The sequence below is a fragment of the Muntiacus reevesi genome, chromosome 9 (genome assembly GCF_963930625.1).
Source record: "Muntiacus reevesi chromosome 9, mMunRee1.1, whole genome shotgun sequence".
Classification (NCBI taxonomy): Eukaryota; Metazoa; Chordata; class Mammalia; order Artiodactyla; family Cervidae; genus Muntiacus; species Muntiacus reevesi.
The window spans coordinates 35,786,487-35,810,705 of record NC_089257.1 but is presented as its reverse complement, the minus strand read 5'-3'; the positions used below and the strand labels follow the sequence as shown (position 1 = coordinate 35,810,705).

The 24,219-nt window shown below is 37.7% G+C and overlaps 1 protein-coding gene across 3 annotated transcripts in view; it reads left to right on the top strand.

Moving 5' to 3' along the window:
* UVRAG (UV radiation resistance associated) overlaps positions 1 to 24,219 on the top strand; it is a 309,203-nt gene that overhangs the window by 111,590 nt on the left and 173,394 nt on the right. For all 3 annotated transcript variants that reach the window (XM_065944543.1, XM_065944542.1, XM_065944544.1), the window contains one exon: positions 20,283 to 20,388. In XM_065944543.1, the coding sequence (XP_065800615.1) occupies positions 20,283 to 20,388 (106 nt within the window). The remainder of the gene's footprint in view (positions 1 to 20,282; positions 20,389 to 24,219) is intronic.

The window sequence follows — 24,219 nt, the reverse complement described above, 5'->3', positions numbered from 1 at the left end:
TATATAGAGTGCAGAATAGTGAAATTCACTCCCAGAAGTGATAATTTGGTGGGATAGGCTGTCTCGAGGCAGTGGCTTATTTTTAATGAGGCCTGAGAGTGATGAGATTTAGACAGTATTTTTGGAATGAATATATACTACTTCAAATACATTCTTCTTGCCCCATCTTTCTTGCAATCAAGCATTTAAATTTATAAGCAGGTTGACCAGCATTAAAGATACAATCTATGGCCATAAGCCAAAAGCAAAGCCAAACAGTACAATTGTGGTAGGGCAGTTATATTTAATACTTCACTGGTACAGTGATTCCTCTAATTCAGATAATTGGTCTATTCAGCATATCATACAAAGTTAATGGAGAAGCTGTTTAAAGACATTCTAGATTATGCATGCTGATTTTGCATCGTTACTTTACTGAAGTCTTTTATTCTAATAGTTTGTCTTGATTCTCTAGGATGTATTATATAAGTTATAATATCCTTTGTAAATGGTGACAGTTTTGTCTCTTATTTTCTACATGTATTCGTCTTGCTTTTTGTACCTTATTACATTGGCTAAGTCCTCCACAGTGAGTATTCTGTTATCACATAGCAAGACATTCCCAAACTTCACAGTTGAAAACAACAATTTATTATCCTCAAATCTGTGGGATGCCTTTAAGCTTAGCTTGGTTGTTTTCCCTGGAGACCGTTCAAGTAGTTGTAATGAGATGGCAGCTGTGGCTGGGATAGTCTGAAGATTCAGCTGGGCTGGACATAATGGATGCTTCTTCACTGATATATTTGGTGTCTCAGCTGGCATGGCTGGAACAGTCGAGACTGGCCAACCATCTCTCTTTTTCTCCAAGTACTTCTGTGCATGTCCAGCTTCCTCATATATGGCATTCTCAAGGTAGTTAGATTTCTTACGTGGAGTTTGGTTTGCTCCAGAGTGAGTGTTTAGAGAGAGGAAGTGGAAGTAAAGGGTTATGCCTAAAGGTAGCACAGGGTCATTCCTGCCATATTCTGTTTGTCGAAGCAGTCACAGAATCTGCCCAGATTCAAGGAGCAGAGAAATCGATTCCACCTCTTGGTGGGTTAATGTGAAGACTCCGTTGCAGGATGGGAGATATTATTGTGGTCATATATGGAAAATTCAGTTTGCCACAGAGGGCTTCCTTGATATTCTGACATTTCACCATTGATTATAAGTTGGAGTTTTCTGATAATTCCTTTTATCAAATAAGAAAGTTTCTATGTCTAGTATAACTAAGGATTTTTCTCAGGGATAAGTTTAGTGTTTCTTGTTTCTCCTTTGTTCTATTAATGTAATGAGTTACCCAGCCTTAAGGAGGATGTTAAAGCATCTGTATTATCCTGGGATAAATTATACTTCCTTATGATGTGTTTATTGACACTAATATTTTATATTTTGCAGTTTTTTTATAATTGAGGCAGACAATTAGTTTTATTTTTATGTGTGCTGTTCCTGTTCAAATCAAAACTGGTAAAGGTTAAACTAGCCTAAAGTGAATAGAGAAGCTCTGTATTTTTTCATGATGTGAGGCAATTTATGTAATTTAGATTTAGGTGGTAGTTCTCACATGTAAAACCATCAGGGCCCACAGTCTTTCTGCCTCCACAAGGTATTACTCTTTGGTTACCTTTCTGATTTCTTCATGGTTATTAATCTATTCAGATTTTTAATCTCTTGTTGTGACAACTTGGTAATTAATAGTTTTCTAGAAAACCATTTACTGTTTTTTAGTTTACTGGCATGAAGTCATATATAGTATTACTTTTAAGTTTTAAAACCTTGCCTGTATCCTAGTTTGCCCTCTTTCTTGTTTCTAATTTTGAAGTGCTTTTGTATGTACTTCTTCAAATATGTCTATTGTACAATGAATATATTTTAAATTAAACTTACATTTTAGCACATGGATGGTATTATGAAAAAAATCTGGGAATGATTTAGCCTGCTTTTAGGCCAACTGTGGTTGTTCTTGCCTGAAGTGAGTTTTTGAGATGTAAATTGGAAATTCACAGAGTTGATTATTGTTCTATAACTTTGACTTCATTAGTGCTGCCTGTTAGTTTTTGAGGACACATCTTGGTTAGACCTGCTGCTGCTGCTGCTAAGTCACTTCAGTCGTGCGCCTGACACAGTCATTATCACGTGCTTTCACACCACCTATTGTCTTTTCAATAGGACTTTCCCACCCACAATGCTGCCATTTACTTTTCCATGAGAGTATGTTAATTTCACAAGTAGCAGTAGTGTTCTTTCTTATTTAATGCCATTACAATGAGACTGTGTGTATTCTTCTCAACTATGTGCATGGCCTAGACGGAGGAATGTAGAAGCAAGCTTATAGACCTCTGGTCTTTAGGGAAACTATCATATTTAGTAAACCCATCAACATGTATTTTAGTGATTCCCATGTGTCCAAGACTGCTGTAGGTGCTTTGAAGATACAGAAGATTTCTCAAGTGTTCAAAGTTCACAGCAATTTGGCTCTGATCAGCCTTCCCAGATTCAGTAATGTTGCTTTCATGTTCCCTTTGCTTTAGCACACTACCTATTCCTGTTTTGAACATGCAATGCTCTTTTCTCTCTTAATGACTTTGAAAAGCTATTCCCAATACCCTAAATGGCTGTTTTCTTACATACAGTTGTCAGAATCCTACCTACCCTTCCTTCAGATTGAAACTTAAATCCCTTCCCTTTAATGAGCCTTTCTCCAAAAAGTTAACTCAAACTAGTGTGTCCAATTTGAAAGGGTAAATAGATTTGTAGATCCAGATAATAACTCTAGTAGTGTCTTTGGCAAGCTATGTGTTAAAAACTCAGGTAGCAAAATAAGAAGGATAAGCTAGATGATAGTAAAGACAGGAAGATTTGTAACTGCTTAATGACTTAACAACCTAGGAGGGAAATTTCTAATGGCATAGTGTACGGCTCTGCTTTAATCTGCACTGTGCTTAGCCTCACAGTTGTGTCCAACTCTTTGTGACCCCATAGACTGTAGCTAAGCTCCTCTTTCCGTGGGGATTCTCCAGGCAAGAATGAATACTGGCGTGGGTTGCCATGCCTTCCTCTTGGGGATCTTCCCAACCAGGGATTAAACCCAGCTCTCCCACGTTGTTGGTATATTCTTTACAGTCTGAGTCATCAGGGAAGCCCTCTGTTTTTATCTAGTCTTGTTCAACGTGTTCGTTCATTCAGCTGTTTACTCGCCATTTATTGAGTACTGCAGGTTGGAAACAAACCTCTGTCCACAGTTCTTCAGGCACTCTGCCTATCATATATAATCCCTTGAATCTGTTTGTCACTTCCACTGTATAATCATAAAGGATTTGATTTAGATAATACCTGAATGGTCTAGTGGTTTTCCCTACTTTCTTTAAGTCTGACTTTTGCAATAGAACTATGGTTGGAGGTTTGTGACATTGTATAGGAGGCAGTGATCAAAACCATCCCCAAGAGAAAGAAATGCAAAAAGGTAAGATGGTTGTCTGAGGAGGCCTTACAAATAGCTGAGAAAAGAAGTGAAAGGCACAGGAGAAAAGGAAAGATATATCCATCTGGATGCAGAGTTCCAAAGAATAGCAAGGAGAGATGAGAAAGCCTTTCTAAGTGCACAATGCAAAGAAGTAGAGGAAATCAGTAGAATGGGAAAGAGTAGAGATCTGTTCAAGAAAATTAGAGATACCTAGGGAATATTTCATGCAAAGATGGGCTCAATAAAGGACAGAAATGGTATGGACCTAACAGAAACAGATGATACTAAGAAGAAATGCCAAGAATACACGGAAGAACTATACAGAAAAGATCTTTATGACCCAGATAACCATGATGGTGTGATCACTCACCTAGAGCCAGACATCCTGGAATGTGAAGTGAAGTGGGCTTTAGGAAGCATCACTACAAAGCTAGGGGAGGTGATGGAATTCCAGCTGAACTATTTCAAATCCTAAAAGATGATGCTGTGAAAGTGCTGCACTCAATATGTAGCAAATTTGGAAAACTCAGCAGTGGCCATACAACTATAAAAGGTCAAGTTTTCATTCCAGTCCCAAAGAAAGGCAATGACAAAGAGTGTTCAAACTACTGCACAGTTGCACTCATCTCATACACTAGGAAGGTAATGCTCAAAATTCTGCAAGCTAGACTCCAACAGTATGTGAACTAAGAACTTCCAGATGTTTAAACTGGATTTAGAAAAGGCAGAGAAACCAGAGATCAGATTGCCAACATCCGTTGAGTCATAGAAAAAGCAAGAGAATTCCAGAAAAACATCTACTTTTGCTTTATTAACTATGCCAAAGCCTTTGACTCTGTGGACCACAACAAACTGTGGAAAATTCTTAAAGAGTTGGGAATACCAGACCACCTTATTTGCCTCATGAGAAATCTGTATGCAGGTCAAGAAGCAACAGTTAGAACCGGACATGGAACAACAGACTGGTTCCAAATTGGGAAAGGAGTATGTAAAGGCTGTATATTGTCACCCTGCTTATTAACTTACATGCAGAGTATATCACACAAAATGACGGCTGGAGGAAGCACAAGCTGGAATCAGGATTGCAGGGAGAAATATCAGTAACATCAGATATGCAGATGATACCACCCTTATGGCAGAAAGCGAAGAGGAACTAAAAAGCCTTTTGATGAGAGTGAAAAAGCTGGCTTAAAACTAAGCTTTCAAAAAACGAAAATCATGGCATCCAGTCACATCACTTCATGGCAAATAGATGGGGAAACAATGCAAAGAGTGAGAGACTTTATTTTGGGGGCTCCAGAATCACTGCAGGTGGTGACTGCAGCCATGAAATTAAAAGTTGCTTGCTGCTTGGAAGAAAGCTATGACTAACCTAGTCAGCATTTTAAAAAGCAGAGACATTTCTTTGCCGACAAAGTTTCGTCTAGTCAAAGCTGTGGTTTTTCCAGTGGTCGTGTGTGGATGTGAGAGTTGGACTATAAAGAAAGCTGAGAGCCGAAGAATTGATGCTTTTGAACTGTGGTGTTGGTTGGAGAAGACTCTTGAGAGTCCCTTGGACTACACGGAGATCCAATCAGTCCATCCTAAAGGAAATCAGTCCTGAATGTTCATTGGAAGGACTGATGCTGAAGCTGAAGCTCCAGTATTTTGGCCACCTGATGGAAAGAACTGACTCATTGGAAAAGAACCTGATGCTGGGAAAGATTGGAGGCAAGAAGAAAAGGGTATGACAGAGGATGAGATGGTTGAATGGCATCACTGACTCCTTTGATGGACATGAGTTTGAATAAGCTCTGGGAGTTGGTGATGGACAGGGAAGCCTGGCGTGCTCCAATCCATAGGGTCGCAAAGCATCATTCTTGACAGAGCAACTGAACTGAACTGAACAGGCTGGAAATTGCAATATGCTAGGGGTATAATGGCCAGCAGTGGAGACATAGTTCTGCCCTTTAGGACATTGTAATCTAAGTGTTTGAACTAAGATACAGAAACTTATGCAGAGTAAAAAAACTTAGTTAATACAGTGATAATGTGGAGCTTGTAGAGATGGTCATTATTTTGTATAACAGAATCAGTATATAAAATGATCTCTGGGGAATGGAAGGTGGATTATATTCAGTCCAGCTTTAATTTCAAGTTGGGATTTAATTGGGATAAATTAAGTTCCCAAACAAATTGTACAAGAGGAGGAAGACTTGACATATGGACACAGTTTGAGTGAAAAAAAAGACATTGAACCTTTAATGCTGAGTTAGTCAAGTCAGTGTTAATGATCAGTGGAATGTGATTGCCAGAAAAAGTCAGGCTCTGTTGTTAGACACATATTACAGTGTCTAGAATGAGAAGTGATAGATCTTCTCTGCTTTGTTTCAGGCAGACACATCTGAATTGCTATGTTCCTTTCTAGAAATCACTCTGTTAGAGGGCTTTTGAAATCAGAAATTTGTACTCTAATCTTCCATGATTTGTAAACTTTAAAAAAAGGTTTTCAGGACTTCCCTGAAGGTCTAGTGGTTAAGACTCCTCACTTCTACTCTAGGGGGCATGGGTTCTATCCCTGATCTGGGACGAAGATCCCGCAAGCTGCACAGCGCAATAATAATAATAATGATAAAAAAAGTTCTCAAGGCAATTCTCCAGGAATTTCTCTATGATTGATACACTTATAAGAAAACATGAGTAAATATCAGTCAACAAATACTTTATAGAATCCAAGGAAAATAGAACCTGAAGAAATCTTCAAATAGCCATTTGTTATATATCATCTGCTGTGCTTTGAAAGTTTAAGAGAAAGGGTGAGATAGGCGCCTACCTACTCCTGAGGGATGGAGGGGAAACTGCACATTGAAGGTCTGTATCAGCACAGTGGGGAAGCTCAAGAGCAGAAACACTAGTAAGGTATAGGTCCAGGTTTTCAAGGCGTATGGAATCCAGTGCTAGAGAAAGGCGGTAAACAGATGATCACAGCATAATATGAATTGTAGATAGAGCCATGCTCCCAGGGTTATTAAGGAGGACCGCAACTGAGATGAGGGGTAGCCTTATCAAATAGTATCCATTTCTGGGCTTCTCCCTGAATTCTTCCTCTTCTAGAAAGGAATTTCTGCGTCATTTTGTACTAGGCAGTACCCTGGTCTTTTCACACTGCAGCCCAAGTAGTTTCCACCCCCTCCTCCTCCCCCACTGCTTGGTTTGTGGCATCTTAGTTTCCCAGCGCAGTGAGAGCACAGAGTCATAACCACTGGACCACCGGGGAATTCCCGTCCCAAAGTAGTCTTAAGTTGTTTTTTTGTTTTTTTTTTTTTTTTCATTTATTTTTATTAGTTGGAGGCTAATTACTTTACAATATTGTAGTAGTTTTTGCCATACATTGACATGAATCAGCCATGGATTTACATGTGTTCCCCATCCTGAACCCCCCTCCCACCTCCCTCCCCATCCCATCCCTCTGGGTCTTCCCAGTGCACCAGCCCTGAGCACTTGTCTCATGCATCCAACCTGGACTGGCGATCTGTTTCACACTTGATGATATACATGTTTTGATGCTGTTCTCTCAGATCATCCCACCCTCGCCTTCTCCCATAGAGTCCAAAAATCTGTTCTATACATCTGTGTCTCTTTTTCTGTCTTGCATATAAGGTTATTGCTACCATCTTTCTAAATTCCATATATATGTGTTAGTGTACTGCATTGGTGTTTATCTTTCTGGCTTACTTTGTATAATGGGCCCCAGTTTTAGCCATCTCATTAGAACTGATTCAAATGAATTCTTTTTAATGGCTGAGTAATATTCCATTGTGTATATGTACCACAGCCATTTATGTATATGTACCACTTATCCATTCGTCTGCTGATGGGCATCTAGTTGCTTCCATGTATTCAAAAGCTTTACAGACAAGCAAAAGCTGAGATAATTCAGTCTTAAGTTTAAATCATCTGTTTGATCAGGTCTCCCACTTTAAACTTTATCCCGTGGGTTGGGAATAAAACTCCTTAGCCTGATCTACTAAGCCTTCATAATCTAACCTCTGTCTACCTTTAAACCCTCGTCTCTTGCCATCCTCTCCCATACAACCCTGTGCTCTAGTCTTGCTAAAGGTACTTGCAGTTGAAAATGTTATGCAGCCTTTTTTTCTGTTTTTGTATTTGCTTTTCCTTTTATCTGGAATATCTTTTTTTTTTTTCACCTAGCTAATTCTATTCTTATTTTTAATATCAGCTTAGTTTTTACTTCTTCCTAGAAGAATTGATGCTTTTGACTTGTGGTATTGGAGAAGACTCTTGAGAGTCCCTTGGACTGCAAGGAGATCCAACCAGTGCATCATAAAGGGGATCAGTCCTGGGTGTTCATTGGAAGGACTGATGTTGAAGCTGAAACTCCAATACTTTGGCCACCTGATGTGAAGAGCTGACTCATTTGAAAAGACATTGATACTGGGAAAGATTGAAGGCAGGTGGAGAAGGGGACAACAGAGGATGAGATGGTTGGATGGCATCACCGACTCAATGGACTTGGGTTTGGGTGGACTCCGGGAGTTGGTGATGGACAGGGAGGCCTGGCTTGCTGTGGTTCATGGGGTCGCAAAGAGTCGGACACGACTGAGCAGCTGAACTGAACTGCACTGAGAAGGCCTTTACTTCTACTCGACACAACCCCTAAAACAGATGCCTCTCCTTTTTGCTTTCTCTTCCATAGTATCACACTATTATAATTTTTTACATACCCATTTCTCCAGAATTTGAACATTATGAATATAAGATGTTTCTCTGATCTGTGTACTTCCATTACCTGACACCGGACATGGGCTCACATTTAGGCACTTAAGTGTTTGTTGACTGAATATGTGGATGCTGCTGCTGCTGCTGCTAAGTCGCTTCAGTCATGTTCGACTCTGTGCAACCCCATAGGCGGCAACCCACCAGGCTCCCTGTCCCTGGGATTCTCCAGGCAAGAACACTGGAGTGGGTTGCCATTTCCTTCTCTAATGCACGAAAGTGAAAAGTGAAAGTGAAGTCACTCAGTCATGGCCAACTCTTCACGACCCTATGGACTGCCAGGCTTCTCCGTGCATGGGACTCTCCAGGCAAAAGAGTACTGGAGTGGGGTGCCATTGCCTTCTCCGGACTATGTGAATAAATGGTCTGTTTCTGAAGAGACAGTCTCCAGTGACTTAAATCTCAACACCAGACTCAGTGTTAGCAACATGGAAGGTGTTCAGTGTGAAGAGAGGATGAATGAACAAATTAAAATATGCATTGAGTCTTATTAGACGAAGGATTAGGCTAAAGATTTATAAAGTACAGGTATTATCTTGACTAATGTGATAATGTGCTCTGTAAAAGAAATAATGAAGAAATCATATTCGAGCTGACCTTGAAAGCTAGGTAGACAAGATTTGGTTGGAAGAGATTATTAATTTTCTGTTGATGGGTAATAAATTACAATAAATTTGGTAGCTTAGGACAATACCATGTTTAATTTTGTGTTTTTTTTTTAGGTTAGAAGTTTGGAGCATTGTGGTGATTCTCAACAGTTGTATCCAAATTTATTTGACTAGAATTCTAAAAAAATGTTGAAAATTTAGTGTGGAAAAAATTATAATCGTAGCCTTTTCAGTCAAAATCGTTCAGAAAAATCCTTTTATCATTGATGTAAGGTAATATAAACATGACTAGAAGTTCATATATGTTAATTACCTTTAGATGTACTACATAAAGGAACTATATATAATTATATATAGTTATATATATAATTATATTATATATATTATATATATACATAATATTATATATGTATATATATATTATATATACATAATATATTTTATATTATATGTTATAATATATATGTGTGTGTGTGTATAGACAATCAAACACTAACTTTTAAAACTAGCTATAATTTAGATCCTGGAGTAAAACATTTCATGTCTATCAGAGATGAAGAAAGGTAAAGTGTTTAAGCCTAGCTGTACTATACAGCACTAATCTTTTAAACTGCGAGTTTTTATTATAGATTGTGATGTTTCTATAGTTGTCTCTAAGGGAGTTTAATTGCAGACATGTATTAGAGCTTCTGTAATTGCAATATATAGAGAACATGGTTAGTATCTCTCTTAACCTATGAGAAGAGAAACCTGGAGTACTGGACTGTGTTGCTGGTTGGGACAGTCTTTAGTCTTTACATTCTGTTTCCTGATCTAGAAAGATTGTCAACCTGTTACAAGATGCATAGTGATGTGGTGATATCAGACTGTGGATATAGCTCTGTGAGGCAGGCATTCTACGGACTGGGCAGATAAACTACAAGGGGTGTGTGTGTGTGTGTGTGTGTGTGTGTGTGTGTGTGTGTGTGTGTGTGTGTGTGTGTGTGTGTGTGTGTGTGTGTAACTACAAGTTGTGTGTGTGTGTTAAACTACAAGTTGTGTGTGTGTGTGTGTGTGTGTGTGTTCGTTCAGTCGCTCATTTGTGTCCACTCTTTGCATCCCCATGGACTGTAGCCCACCAGGCTCCTTCTGTCCATGAAATTTTCTAGGCAGGAATACTGGAGTGTTTTGCCATTTCCTATTCCAGGGGATCTTCCTGATCCAGGAATCAAGCCCATGTCTCTTGCATCTCCTGCATTGACAGGTGGCTTCTTCACCACTGTGCCACCTGGGAAGCCCCTAAGCAACAATTAGTACTGATCAAATGATGAGCAGGGTTACCTTTGGTACCAAGTTGAGATTGGAATTGAGAAGAGCAAGAGTTGAATTTTAGAACCATTTAGGAATCTATTCATTAGGTAGAAGATGATGATGGCAGTAGGCATAGAGCGAGGTGAACAGATTTGAAATGGCTTTAATGAAGTTCTTTTTGCTAAATCTGTAGATACTGTCTAGGTCTCAGGTTACTTGACTTTTTGACAGTGATTATTACCTCCTGGAGACAGTCTGTTCCTTTGACTGCTGTAACACCAACTTTCCCAGCTGTCCTTCTGCTTCTCTGGAATTGTGGGCCAGAATTTTTTGCAGCTTTTATTTCTTTATTTCTAATCCCTTAAAAATTGATGTTCCTCGGAATTCTGTTCTAGGCTCTGCTCTCTCTCATTCTCACAGTCTTACAGAATGATGTCATTACTTTCATAGCATTAATAACCATCTGTATGTTAATGATTGCCATATTTTTATCTCCAGCCAAGATCTGTCTCCTAAGCTCCAGATCCTTATATTCAACCCATACTCAACACCTCTTCTCAGATGTTACACAGGCGCCTCAAACTGAAAGTAGAACCTTCCTCTCAAATTGCTCATCCCCCATCCTCCCTTTGAATAAGTACTACCACCCTTTTCCTGGTTCCCCAAGCCATACATCACTGATCGTTTTCTTCTTTTTCTTTTGCAGTATAATTTATATAAAATAAAGAGAATGTAAATGTACGGTGTGATGAGTTTGACAAATATTCATACCCGCATTGTCATCATTCAGTGAAGATAGAGAATATTTTTCGTTCTCCAAGAAAGTTCCATCATATCGCTTTGCCAGTCATTCTTACACCCTTGCCCCCACCCCTTAGCTGAGTCACTTTTCTTATTGCCTCCTCATTTATTAGCTTTTCCTGTTCTTGAACTTCTTATAAATGGAACCATATGGTATACCTTGTTGTTCAGCATACTTTTGTGATTTATCCATGTTGTTGTATAGGTCAGTTCTCAGTTCAGTCCCTCAGTTGTGTCCAACCCTTTGCCACTCCATGGACCTCAGCACGCCGGGCTTCCCTGTCCATCACCAACTCCCAGAGCTTACTCAAACTTATGTCCGTTGTGTTGGTGATGCCATCCAACCGTCTTATCCTCTGTCGTCCCCTTCTCCTCCTGCCTTTAATCTTTCCCAGCATCAGGGTCTTTTCCAATGAGTTGGTTCTTCACATCAGGTGGCCAAAGTATTGGAGTTTCAGCTTCAACATCAGTCTTCCCAATGAATATTCAGGACTGATTTCCTTTAGGATGGACTGGTTGGATCTCCTGCAGTCCAAGTGACTCTCAAGAGTCTTCTCCAACTACAGTTCAAAAGCATCAGTAATCTTCAGTGTTCAGCTTTCTTTATGGTTCAACTCTCACATCCATACATGACTACTGGAAAAACCATAGCCTTGACTAGACGGACCTTTGTTGGTAAAGTTATGTCTCTACTTTTTAGTATGCTGTCTAGGTTGGCTACAGCTTTTTTGCAAGGAGCAAGCATCTTTTAACTTCATGACTGCAGTGTCTGAAGTGATTTTGGAGCCCCAAAAATAAAGTCTCTCACTGTTTCCATTGTTTCCCCATCTATTTGCCATGAAGTGATGGGACTGGATGCCGTGATACCAGTTTTCTCAATGTTGAGTTTTAAGCCGACTTTTTTGCTCTCCTCTTTCACTTTCATCAAGAGCCTCTTTAGTTCTTTGTTTTTTGACATAAGGGTGGTGTCATCTGCGTATCTGAGGTGATTGATGTTTCTCCCGGCAGTCTTGATCCCAGCTTGTGCTTCATCCAGTCCAGCATTTCACATGATGTACTCTGCATGGAAGTTAAATAAGCAGAGTGACAGTATATAGCCTTGATATACTCCTTTCCTTATTTGGAACCAGTCCATTGTTCCATGTCCAGTTCTAACTGTTGCTTCTTGACCTGCATACTGATTTCTCAGGAGGCAGGTAAGGTGGTCTGGTATTCCCTTCTCTTTAAGAATTTTCCACAGTTTGTTGTGATTCACATAGTCAAAGACTTGGCTTAGTCAATAAAGCAGAAGTAGATGTTTTTCTGGAACTCTCTTGCTTTTTCGATGATCCAATAGATGTTGGCAATTTGATCTCTGGTTCCTCTGCCTTTTCCAAATCCAGCTTGAATATCTGGAAGTTCATGGTTCACATACTATTGAAGCCTGGCTTGGAGAATTTTGAGCATCACTTTGTTAGCATGGGAGATGAGTGCAACTGTGCAGTAGTTTGAACTTTCTTTAGCATTGCCTTTCTTTGGAATTGGAATGAAAGCTAAACTTTTCCTGTCCTATGGCCACTGCTGATTTTTTCATATTTGCTGGCATATTGAGTGTAGCACTTTTACAGCATCATCTTTTAGGATTTGAATTACATAGGAATTACATCACCTCCACTAGCTTTGTTCATGGTGATGTTTCCTAAGGCCCAGTTGACGTCACATTCCAGGATGTCTGGCTCTAGGTGAGTGATCACACCATTGTGACTATTTGAGTTGTGAAGTTCTTTTTTGTGTAGTTCTTCTGTGTATTCTTGCTACCTCTTCTTAACATCTTCTGCTTCTGTTAGATCCATACCATTTCTGTCCTTTATTGAGCCCATCTTTGCATGAAGTGTTCCCTAGGTATCTCTAATTTTCTTGAAGAGATGTCTAGTCTTTCCCATTCTGTTATTTTCCTCTATTTCTTTGCACTGATCGCTGAGGAAGACTTTCTTATCTCTCTTTGCTGTTCTTTGGAACTCTGCATTCAAATGCGTGTACCTTTCCTTTTCTCCTTTGCCTTTCGCGTCTCTTCTTTTCTCAGCTGTTTGTAAGGCCTCGTTAGACAACCTCATGAGACAACTAGGTCAGTCGTTTGTTCATTTTTATCACTGTGAGTGGTTTTTCTGTGAATATCCCACAGTTTGCTTATGCATTATCTTATTGATGGACATTTGAGTTATTTACCCTGTGGTATAGAATAGGTATTATTGTTTATTTTATATATAGAGTGTGTATCTGTTAATCTCAAATTCCAAATTTATCCCTTCCATCCATTTCCCCTTTGGTAACCCATAAATTGGTTCCTGTGTCTGTGAGACTCTTTCTGTTTTGTAAATACATTTATTTGTATCATATGTTTTAGATTACACATGTAAGAGATATCATATGATATTTGTCTTTGTCTTTCTGACCTCACTTAATGTGATAATTTCTAGGTCCTTCATTTTTCTGCAAATGGCATTCATCCTTTTTACCGGCTGAGTAATATTCCACTGTATATATGTACTACATATTCTTGATTCATTCATCTGCTGATGGATGTTTAGGTTGTTCCACGTCTTGACTGTTGTAACTAGTGCTGCTGAGAGCACTGGGGTGCATGTGTCTTTTTGCATTAGAGTTTTCTTCGGTTGTATGCCCAGGATTGGTGGATCATATGAAAACTTTAGTTTTTTAAGGAATCTCAGTACTGTTCTCTATGCTTCCCAGGTGGCACAGTTGTAAAGAACCTGCCTGCCAATGCAGGAGCCCTGACTTCTTAACCTCCAATCCTTGAAATAGTACGTGGCTGTATTTGTTTAGGTGTTTTTAAATTTCTCTCAGCAGTGTTTTCTAGTTTTCACTGTACAGATTTTTCACATCTTTTATTAGGTTTGTTCCTAGTTATTTGTTGAAATTATATAAAAATAGAGTAGTACACAACTGAGCGACTGAATGAAACCAGTTGATTTGTGTGTATTAACCTGGAATCTTGCAATCTTGCTTATTTTTAAAAAAATTTTATTTGGCTGTATTGCGTTAGTTTTGCACAAGTGAGATCTTCATTGCTTCCTGTGGGGTTTGTTGCACCAAGTGGGATCTTTCCTTGTGGCCCGTGGACACGCTAGCTGTGGCCCCTGGGCTCAGCAGTTGCAGTGCACAGGCTTAGTTGCTCCACAGCACGTGTGATCTTAGTTCCCAAACCAAGGATCAAATGCGCATCCCCTGCATTGCAAGTTGGATTCTCAACCACTGGACCACCAGGGAAGTCCTTCTTGGTAATTATTATTAGTTTGAATGTAGATAAAGTTTTTTTCTATGTACACAGTCATATAGCATCTGTGAGTAGATATTTTTGCTTTTTCCTTTCCTTTGTTTATGACTTTTTAATATCGGCTGATTACAGTCGCTTGGATCTTGAGTACAGTGTTGAATACAGTAGTGAAAGTAGACATCTTTTCTTGTTTCTGAACTCAATCAAGTATTACCTGCAGACTTTTTGTATAAATCCTTTATCAGATTGAGGAAGCTCTCCTTTTTCCTTAGTTTGTTGAGAGTTTTTTGTTTTAAATCATATAGGTATCGAATTTTATCAGATGCTCTTTGGGCAGCATCTTTTGAGATAATGCTTGGTTTCTTTTTGTCTTTCATTCTGTCATCATTGATTTTCACATGTTAAGTCAACCTTGTATTCCTCAGATAAATCCACTTGATCAAGATGTATATACTTCTAGATTTGATTTGTTAATTTTATTAATGATTTTTGTATTGTCTGTAATTTTCTTCTAATGTTTTGGTATCAAGGTTATCCTGCCCTGTTAAAACAAATCCAGAAGTGTTCCTTCTTTGAAAGATTTTTATTAAGGCTAGTATTTCATCAGTGAAGCCATCTGAATGTAGTTTTCTATGTGAGATGGTTTTTAATGATAAATTTAGCTTTTTAAACTGATAGCAGCTATTCAGGTTTTCTGTTTCATTTGTTTCGTTCAGAAACTTTTGATTTTTAAACAACTATTCATTGTTCATAATTTCCTTTAATTCCTTTTAAATGTCCATAGGATCTGTGGTGATGGTTTCTCTGTTGCATTCTTCATGTTGCTAATTTGTTTTCAGGCATCATTTTTTGTATCTTCTCTCTAACTTTTCACATCTACATCATCCTTTCTGTTCCTATTTTAGTTTAGGACAGTGCCTAAACCTTTGGTAGAACTGTTAAAGTAACCTCATACTGGCCTTCCTGTTTATAGTCTGTTTCTCTGTATCTCAGTAACCTAGTTATAGAAGGTAAGATCTTTCTAAAGTACAAATGTAATTAAATCTTTCTTGGCTTACAACTTTTTAATAGTTTCCTAATACCTTCCAAATAAAAATCTAAGCTCTTTCATATGGAATACAAAATCATTGTTGATAAAATATCTATTTCTCTGAATAGAATCCTGTTTTTCCCATGTATTCTTTACCTTTCCCCCCTGCAGGCAATAGGGAGCTATATTTCACTGACTATATAGTTGCTCTAATTTGTCACTTCTCCTTTGCTGAGATTATTGTTAATATCTGCTAGGTATGAGCTCAGTATTTATTTGACATAATACCTTTTATTCTGTGTATCTTTACTTTCACAGCAAAATCTAGCTGCAAAACATTATTTTTAATACACTTTCAATTTTGCTATTATCTGAAAACATATTGAGATAACATGTATCTATTTGCTCTAGCCAGAATACCTGTCAAGTAGCGACTTGATCCCCCTCCTCCCTGCACCAGTGGTGATCAGTTTTATCTCTGCTTGATAGTCTTAGTGTTGGTACTGACTAATCACCCAGATGACTGGATGGTTTGTATTTCCATATAGTACCATTTCACAGTTCACAAAATCAAGAGACATTCCTCTGAAACTGGCTAAAGCGGTTGGTTTGGAGGTACAGCAGTTGTTTCTTTTCTTGTCAGTTCTTCACCTCTTCACCCCCAGGGGAATCAGGATGTCCCATATTATGTTTGAAAGCCTAAAACATGTCAAACTTGTATTCTTCTGTTGAGTTTGAAAGGGGGGGATGTTATTAGCTCCATCTTGATGTAGCAGGGGCTCTGAAAGTCTGTTTGGATAACACTGAAGATTGGAGGAAATGTGACTCTGTCTGTGTGTTTTAAGCCCCTAAGGTAAGATCAGAAAGCGTCTGGGGCAGTGAGAGCCAAATAGTTGAAGTCATACATTAATTATGGTCATGAATCATTTTTATTTTTAAAGTCTTTACCATTTGACAAGGTTGTTTGCATAGTACTAGTGAGTTTTAGGCAGCATTTTCCCTCCTTTTAAAGTAACAGGTTATTTTGTTGATTTCTACTCTGGGTTGATAATGCCTATCAAATTAGAATTCTGATAACATTTTTAGTAGAAATTGCTTGTTTCTTGCCAGAATGAATGGTCTTTAATTTATATGATTTTTCTTTTGAATATGTTTTTAAGTTATAGAAAACTGTCACTTTAATCTTTTAACTCTTTCACTGATATCTATTGTTGTTCAGTCACTAAGTCCTGTTCGACACTCTGCGACCCGATGGACTGCAGCATGCCAGGCTTCCCTGTCCTCCACTATCTGCTGAAGTTTGCTCAAACTCATGTCCATTGAATCAGTGGTGCTATCTAACCATCTCATCCTGTGTTGCCCTCTTCTCCTTTGCCTTCAAATCTTTCCCAGCATCAGTATATCAGTATCAATAAAAATAATCAAAATTTGGGGACTGTACTTTTATATACAGGCGTTAGTCGACATTCAGTCAGCTATATGTTTTGTGGTACATTCTGTGCTAAGCACTAGGAATGTAAATGAAAAAAACGTGTTTGTTTCTTTTTCTCAGAAGGATCTAGTAAAGAAATAGCAAAGGAAATAGTTGCCGTAAAATGTGGTTCTGTAGTCTTTGGTAGTGTCAGTGTGTGTATGATGCCATGGATCCCCACAGGTAGAAGTACCTTTGCCTGTCTGGGATAGTCGGGGAAGGCCTTTGAAGGAGAATGTATGCTAGGGGTGTACTTGTCTGTTAAGAGTTAGGGAAACTTATAGGCAGATAGAACAGCTCACTCAAAGGTACAGAAGGAAGAAATGGCATGATGTGTTTGAGAGTTGCTAGTCATTCAGTGTTGCTGGAGTTGTGTGTACAAGGTTAGAATAGCAGAAAATGAGGCTGGGGCCACATCACAAAGGGCGTTTCCTTGGTTTCATGTTTCTTAGTCACCTTTATAGGAGAGTATTGTTCTCAAGAGAGTGTACACCTGCACACACAGCAAGAGTCAGTGGGATGGAGAATAGTCTCCTCTATTGGATTTCTTTGGGGTCTCGAAGTTGCAAAAGAACTGATCTCATGAGCAATCTCAGAAGAGTTGCTCCTTTTTAGATCACCTGAGAAGTCCTCACTAACTATCAGGTGGTTTCTGAAAATGCAAAATATGTCTTAATTATTTTTAGTGCAAGGTGTCATGATGATAATGTTGGCAGAGGTATTGATATTATCAACTCCCTCACAAAATTAACATCCTTGTGTATAGGGTAACTTTCAGGTTAGGAGAGTTCACCAGTTTTATTCATTTAAAAAACTAAAGTAGAACTTCCTTACAGTGAATTACTTAGATCTTAAATTTAAATTCTGTGTGTACCTTTGCACCTCTCACCTCAACCAAGAGATGAAACATTTCCATCACTTCAGATAGTTGCTTTATTTTCCTTGGTCTCTTCTAGTCAGTCCTGCCTGACAGAGGCAACCAGCCACTCTTAATTTCTGTCATCATGGATTGGTTTTACCTGTTCTTGAACTTTGTTTAAATGGAATCATATAGTATGTACTTTTTTGTGCCTGAGTTTTTTCACTCAACCTAATATTTTTGAGGTTCATTCATATTGTTGTGTATATCAGTGTTGTGTTCCTTTTTAATGCTGAGTAGAATTTCATTATATGAGTATACCACAGTTGGTTTATTAATTCTCTTGTTTGATGGACATTTGGGTCGTTTTCTGTGAACGTTCTTACAAATATCTTCTTGTGAATATCTTTTTATATTTCTTGAGTAAATGGTAAGGAGTAGAAATACTGGGTCACAGGTTAGATGTTTGTATAACTTTATAAGAAACAGTTTTCCAAAGTGATGACACTATTTTACCACCAGTGCATGCAAGTCCTAGTTGCTCCACATCCTTCTAGCATTAGGTGTTATAATTTTAGTTATCCTATCAGGTATGAAATGGTATTGCATTTCAATTTTAATTGCCACAATGACAGATTTTGAGCACATTTCCCTGTGCTTATTATCTTATATCTTACTGTTTTCATAATTTATTTTTGGTTGTGCTGGGTCTTCACTGATGCATGTGAGTCTTCTCTAATTGTGATGCATGGGCTCCCCATTGCGGTGGCTTCTCTTGTCATAGAGCACGGACTCTCATATCTGTTTTGTGAAGTATTTCACTCTTTTGCCCATTTTTAATTAGATTGTCTCTTTGTTACTGATATGTAAGGGTTCTTTATATACTCCAGGCATAGTACTTTGTCGAATTGATGTTTTGTAAGTATTTTCTCATAGCCCATGGCCTGCTTTTATATTTTCTTAATGGCATCTTTAGATGAACAGAGATTTTTTTTTTATTTTGGCAATGCCTAATTTCTTCATTTTTAATTTTATGGTTAATGTGTCTTCTCTAAGAAATCTTTGCCTACCCCAAGTTTGCAAGAGATTTTTTTTTTATTTTGGCAATGCCTAATTTCTTCATTTTTAATTTTATGGTTAATGTGTCTTCTCTAAGAAATCTTTGCCTACCCCAAGTTTGCAAGAGATTCTCCTTTGTTTTCTTCTACAGTTTTTATGGTTTATATTTACTTTTATATTTACTACGATATTCTTGAGTTAATTTTTTTTTTGTGCTGTGAGGTTGGGAATGAAATCCATTTTTTCCCTATCCAGTGTTTCCAGCACCATTTGTTTAAAAAATTTTCCTTTTTCATTAGTCTCCCTATGTTCCTTTGTCCAAAACCAATTGACCATACATGTGTAGGTCTGTTTGTATACTCTTTATTCTGTTCCATTGATCTATTTTTTGTTTCTTATGGTGAAATCGCTCAGTCATGTCTGACTCTTTGCGACCCCATGGGCTGGAGCCTGCCAGGCTCCTCTGTCCATGGAATTCTCCCGGCCAGAATACTGGAGTGGGTAGCTGTTCCCTTCTCCAGGGGATCTTTCCAAGCCAGGGATTGAACACAGGCCTCCTGCACTACAGGCAGATTCCTTACCAACTGAACCACCAGGGAAGCCCAAGAATACTGGAGTGGGTAGCCTATCCCTCTTCCAGGGAATCTTGCCGATCCAGCAGCTGAACTGGGATCTCCTGCATTGCAATCGGATTCTTCACTGTCTGAGCCACCAGGGAAGCCCGTCCTTGATCCTTATACTAATACCATATTGTTTAATTGTGTAGCTTTTATAAAAGGAAGTCTTGAAATCTGGCAGATTTAAGGATTGGTTTATCTTTTATAGATTCTTTGTTTTTCTATATAATTAGTAGTATCAGCTTCTTAATTTCTACAAAAAGAAACACACACACAAAGCCTGTTGTGATTTTGATTGTAGTTGTGAAATTATTGACCCACAGAAATATAACTGAATATTTGTTGACCCTGTGTCTGTGACATTATTAGTTCTTGTAGTTGTGGATTCCTAATGATTTTCTACATGAAAATCATGCCATCCGTGAATAAAGAAAATTTGAACATTTTAAATATGTACATGTACACAAAATATGTAAACTATATTTGAAGACAGATACCAAGAAAAGCACAAACCCGTAATTAAAGCAAAAAAAAAAAAGAACTGTTAATTTTTCAGTGCTCCTTGTTTCAAAAGGTCTGCTGCTTTAATTCAGTCTTCTTGGAATTATCGTTAATTTTTTTTTTTCTTTCTGGATACCCATAAATAATAGCGTTCATAGCAGTGATTTTTTTTAATGCCTTTACTAATGCAGTTAATATCTCTGGGCCTCAAGTTTCCTCTCTTTAAAGTGATAGGATTCAATCAGATTATTTTCTCAGGTCTCTCAGATTCCCATTTTAGCTCTCAATACGTCACAGACAGGCAGGTGGGCATAGAAAGGGTGTTTTTAGAACATACTGTAACCCCTGTTATTTCCCGGTTGTAAATATGCTAGAGAACTGTGAATTGATCAGTTTGAGTTCATTATTCTGTTTATCCTGGAAGCTTTGTTCTCATTTTGTTCCATTTATGCCTGTGGCTCTGGGTTGAGTTTATAGTTAACTCACTTAAATTTTTCTACAATTTTTATTTCTAGGCTTCATAGAGCCCAGTGTGCAATTAAACAGACTCAGGTAACTGTTCAGAAAATTGGAAAGGAAATTGAAGAAAAACTAAGACTCACATCTACAAGCAATGGGCTGGTAGGTTTTTATATATTAACATCTTTAAATTCCTTGATTTCTAAGTGTGATCATCATATTCTTCTTGTATTAATTTCTCTCTTTCCCCACTCTCCAAAACCTTCAGGTAGTTTTTTCCTTTTTTTCCCCTTAATGTTTCACTGAGACTTCTATTAGTATTTAAATGTTAGAAATCAAACTTTCACATCTGCTAATAGTGTAACATACAAAGTGCCTTTTTGTGCTAATTGGAACTTTAGAATACATACAGTTACTTAGAAAATAATCAAAAGCTATTTTAGTAATGTCTCATAAATATGAACTCAAACTGTACAGACACAAACTATATAATGAATGAAAAATAGCTGCCAGAAGAAAAAAAATATATAAGCTTTAGAGACTAATCTGCTTTGGGGATTGCTTTATACTCTTCCTAGTGGAATGAAGATTCTTTTTAAGTAGAATAGTGAGTATAACCAATAGATGGAACTCTCAAAGTGAAGTCACATTGCTAATGATAGCTTTGGAAAAAAATAATAAAAAAATTAAAAAAATGACAGCTTTTGAAGAAATTTGTGCTATGATTGTATTAGTGCATTCTAATAAGTACCTTTAGTCATGTCCAACTCTTTGCAACACTATGGACTGTAGCCCGTCAGGTTCCTCTGTCCATGGAATATCCAGGCAAGAATATTGGAGTGGGTTGCTGTACCCTCCTCCAGGGATCTTCCCAACGCCTGGAATGAACCCACGTCTCTTATGTCTCCTGCATTGGCAGGCAGGTTCTGTACCACTGGCACCACCTGGGAAGCCCATGCTATGTTGGTATGGTACTTAATGCTGGTAATGGTACTTAAAACTCGAATCCTCAAATTAAGTCTGAAGTAAAAACCTTTTGAGTATTTGTTTGCACAAACTCAGTAACATGAATAGGCAGTATAGTCCAGCTGTCATTCACTGTACTACCAATTTGGCAAAAGCTCTTTATGGCCCCAAACAAAAGTTCCATTACCTGTAAGATTTGCCTGACATAATTATTCAGGGAATTAACTATAGAAAAGCAATTAACCTACACAGGTTTTCTTTCATGGAATTTGAAATTAATGGATGATAAAGTAATCTATATAAAAACTGCTGATTTTGACCTCTAAATGGCAGTGTCATATAACTCAACCTTATATATAAAATGGCTAGTTCTGTGCCTGTACATGGCCAGCATGCAGAATGTGGTCACTGCAATAACTACGGTAATAATACTTGTTATTCATATGACTTTTCTTGCCTGTGGAAAATCTTCCACTTTGGAGAAGCTGTTAAACCTCGTCCTGTAACTCAGGCCCCAAAAAGGGCCAAACTCCAGGCCTCAAGTATATTGGAGGAAGAGGAAAATATAGCTAATTTTAATCCTTTCTATAGTGTACAAAAATACCACATTTTTAGAGCCTTTGTCTGGTGAGACACTGCTAGGTTTTTTCTTATTTTCCTCTCCCAAGGCAAGACTGGGGAATTACTTATTTCATTAAGTGACAGCATATGCTTTGTCTCAGTATGGAAAAATGTATGTTTAATCCTATTTTTCTAAAATATAAGTGGTGACATGCAGAGCAAGGTGATAGAATGTAGGAGTTTAAAGAGTTCAGGTTCAGAGGTTCACTGTGTGTTTTTATGCGGCCTAGTCAACATAGAACAAAATCATGGGATTTTTGAACTGAAAGTGAACCTAGAAATCTATTTCCTTTATAAGCTCACTTAAAACCACACCCAACTAGTACATTCTGTTCCCTTCCCTCCTTTGATTTTCTCCATAAAAATATTACCATTTAACATGCTATACACTTTACATATGTATTTTATTTGTCTCTCTAAACTCTGTGAGGAGAGGGAGTTTTGTCTATTTTTTTTCTTCTCATGGCTGTATTTTCCAGTGTAGCGGTGGACACACAGTAGGTGCTCAGTAAATATTTTTTGAATTTAAGAATGAATCTAGTGTAATATCTTTTTAAGAAACAGGTAAATGAGACCTAAAGAAAGTAAGCAACTTTCCTATGATCATTAGACAGAGTCAGAATTTTTGGTTTCCTTGCCTTTTTTTCAAAAAGTAATATTTGTTTGTTACCTACTGTGAGATTTATCTGTAATAAATTAGAAGCTCTTACTATTATCTTTTTTTCCTTCATTCCCTTTCCAAATTGGCCCAAGGTCCTTATTTTTCAACTCATTCATTTTCAATGTATAAGAATTAATTTTAGTCTAAGTATAAATACAGTCAGAAGGCATATTTGATGTAGAAAGAAATTAGATTACCTTCTAAGATCAAATATAATTAACTGTTAGAAGAAATTAGGTTCATACTTTCTGAACTTTGGCATCTTGTCATCAATATCCAACATAATTTTGGTGGCACGTAATTATGTTTTTTAAGAAATTTCTGCAGTTATCATTTTGATTTTTTTTGCTTCAATTTTTTTGATTTTGTCAAATTGCCTTTCCTTCCAGATTTCCTTAATTTTTACCTTAATGTACCTTTTCTGTTCCAGAATCCTATCCAGAAAACCATATTGCTTTAGTAGTTATGCTTTGTTAGACTCTTTTTGGTTGTGAAAATTCTTCGGACTTTGATTTTTTTATGACCTTGACAGTTTTAAGGATTACTTGGTCAGCTGTTTTATATAATATCCCTTGACTGGGGTTTGTCTGATGTTTTGTTGCAATTAAACTCAGTTCTAATGTCTTTTTTTGTTCCAATGTCCAGTCTAGGACACCACATTTACTTAGTCATCATGACTTCCTAGGCTTCTCTGATCTTTGACAATTTTTCGTTCTTTCCTACTTTAAATCATGACTAATCACTGCTGATAGTGACCTTGATCCCTTGGTTAAAGGTAATGTCTCCTGTGTTTATGCACTCTAAAGTTCTTTTTCTGTACTCTGTTTGGAAAGCAAGATATTCAACCTGGCCTCCACTCAAGAAGAGGGGACTTCAGCTCCACCTCCTGGAGGGGAGACAGTCTTAACACATTATTTGGGATTCTTTGTGAGGAAGATTTGTTCTTTCTTCCCCCACTCATTTATTTATTTATTCAATCATTTAATCTTCAGTATATCTGATACAATGTTATTTGTTTTCTTGTTTCAGGTGTGGCATTGAGAGTTCTTTCGAGTTGGCTTCTGTGTCTTTCTGCCCTCATCTCTTCTTTTATGTTTTTTTGCTTTTTCCAGCAGGTTCTTAATTTCTGGCACTGTGTGATCCCGGTCTCAGCCCTAGACTCAGCCATTTCTCCTAAGAGTCCTGTTCCTTTCACTGAATAATGATATTTAGAAACAGGATCTGGGCACGGGTGTGCCATTGCAGCTGAGTTGTAACTGCTTCTAGGCCCTCTCAGTGGACAGAACTGGTATACACAAATATCTGTCTCTCTGTATTAAAATTAACATGAGTTCACACCAATATACTCAACTCATACTCCACAGAGTTTATTCTAGTCTTTGCCCTCATTGTGTTTCTTGTAGTATCTTTTTCTGATAGTGAAAAACCATTAGTACAATTTATTTGCTTACTTTTTTAGTCCTTGTGTACTTGGTAAGGAGGTCATATTTTTCCTCTCATTTTAAAACAGGTTTTATCTTCATATATTGCGGTTAAAGACCACATGGGCATGTGTGTTTGTGTGTGTTTTTGGATACAAATCCTTTATCTGATATGTGTGTTGGGAATATTTTCTTCAAGTTTGTGGCTTGCCTTTTTGTGTTCTTAATGGTGCTTTAAAGAGCAAAAGTTTTAAAGTTTGATGAAATCCAGTGAGTTTTTAAAAATTTATGTTTAGGGCTTTTTGTGTTCTTTCTAGGAAATCT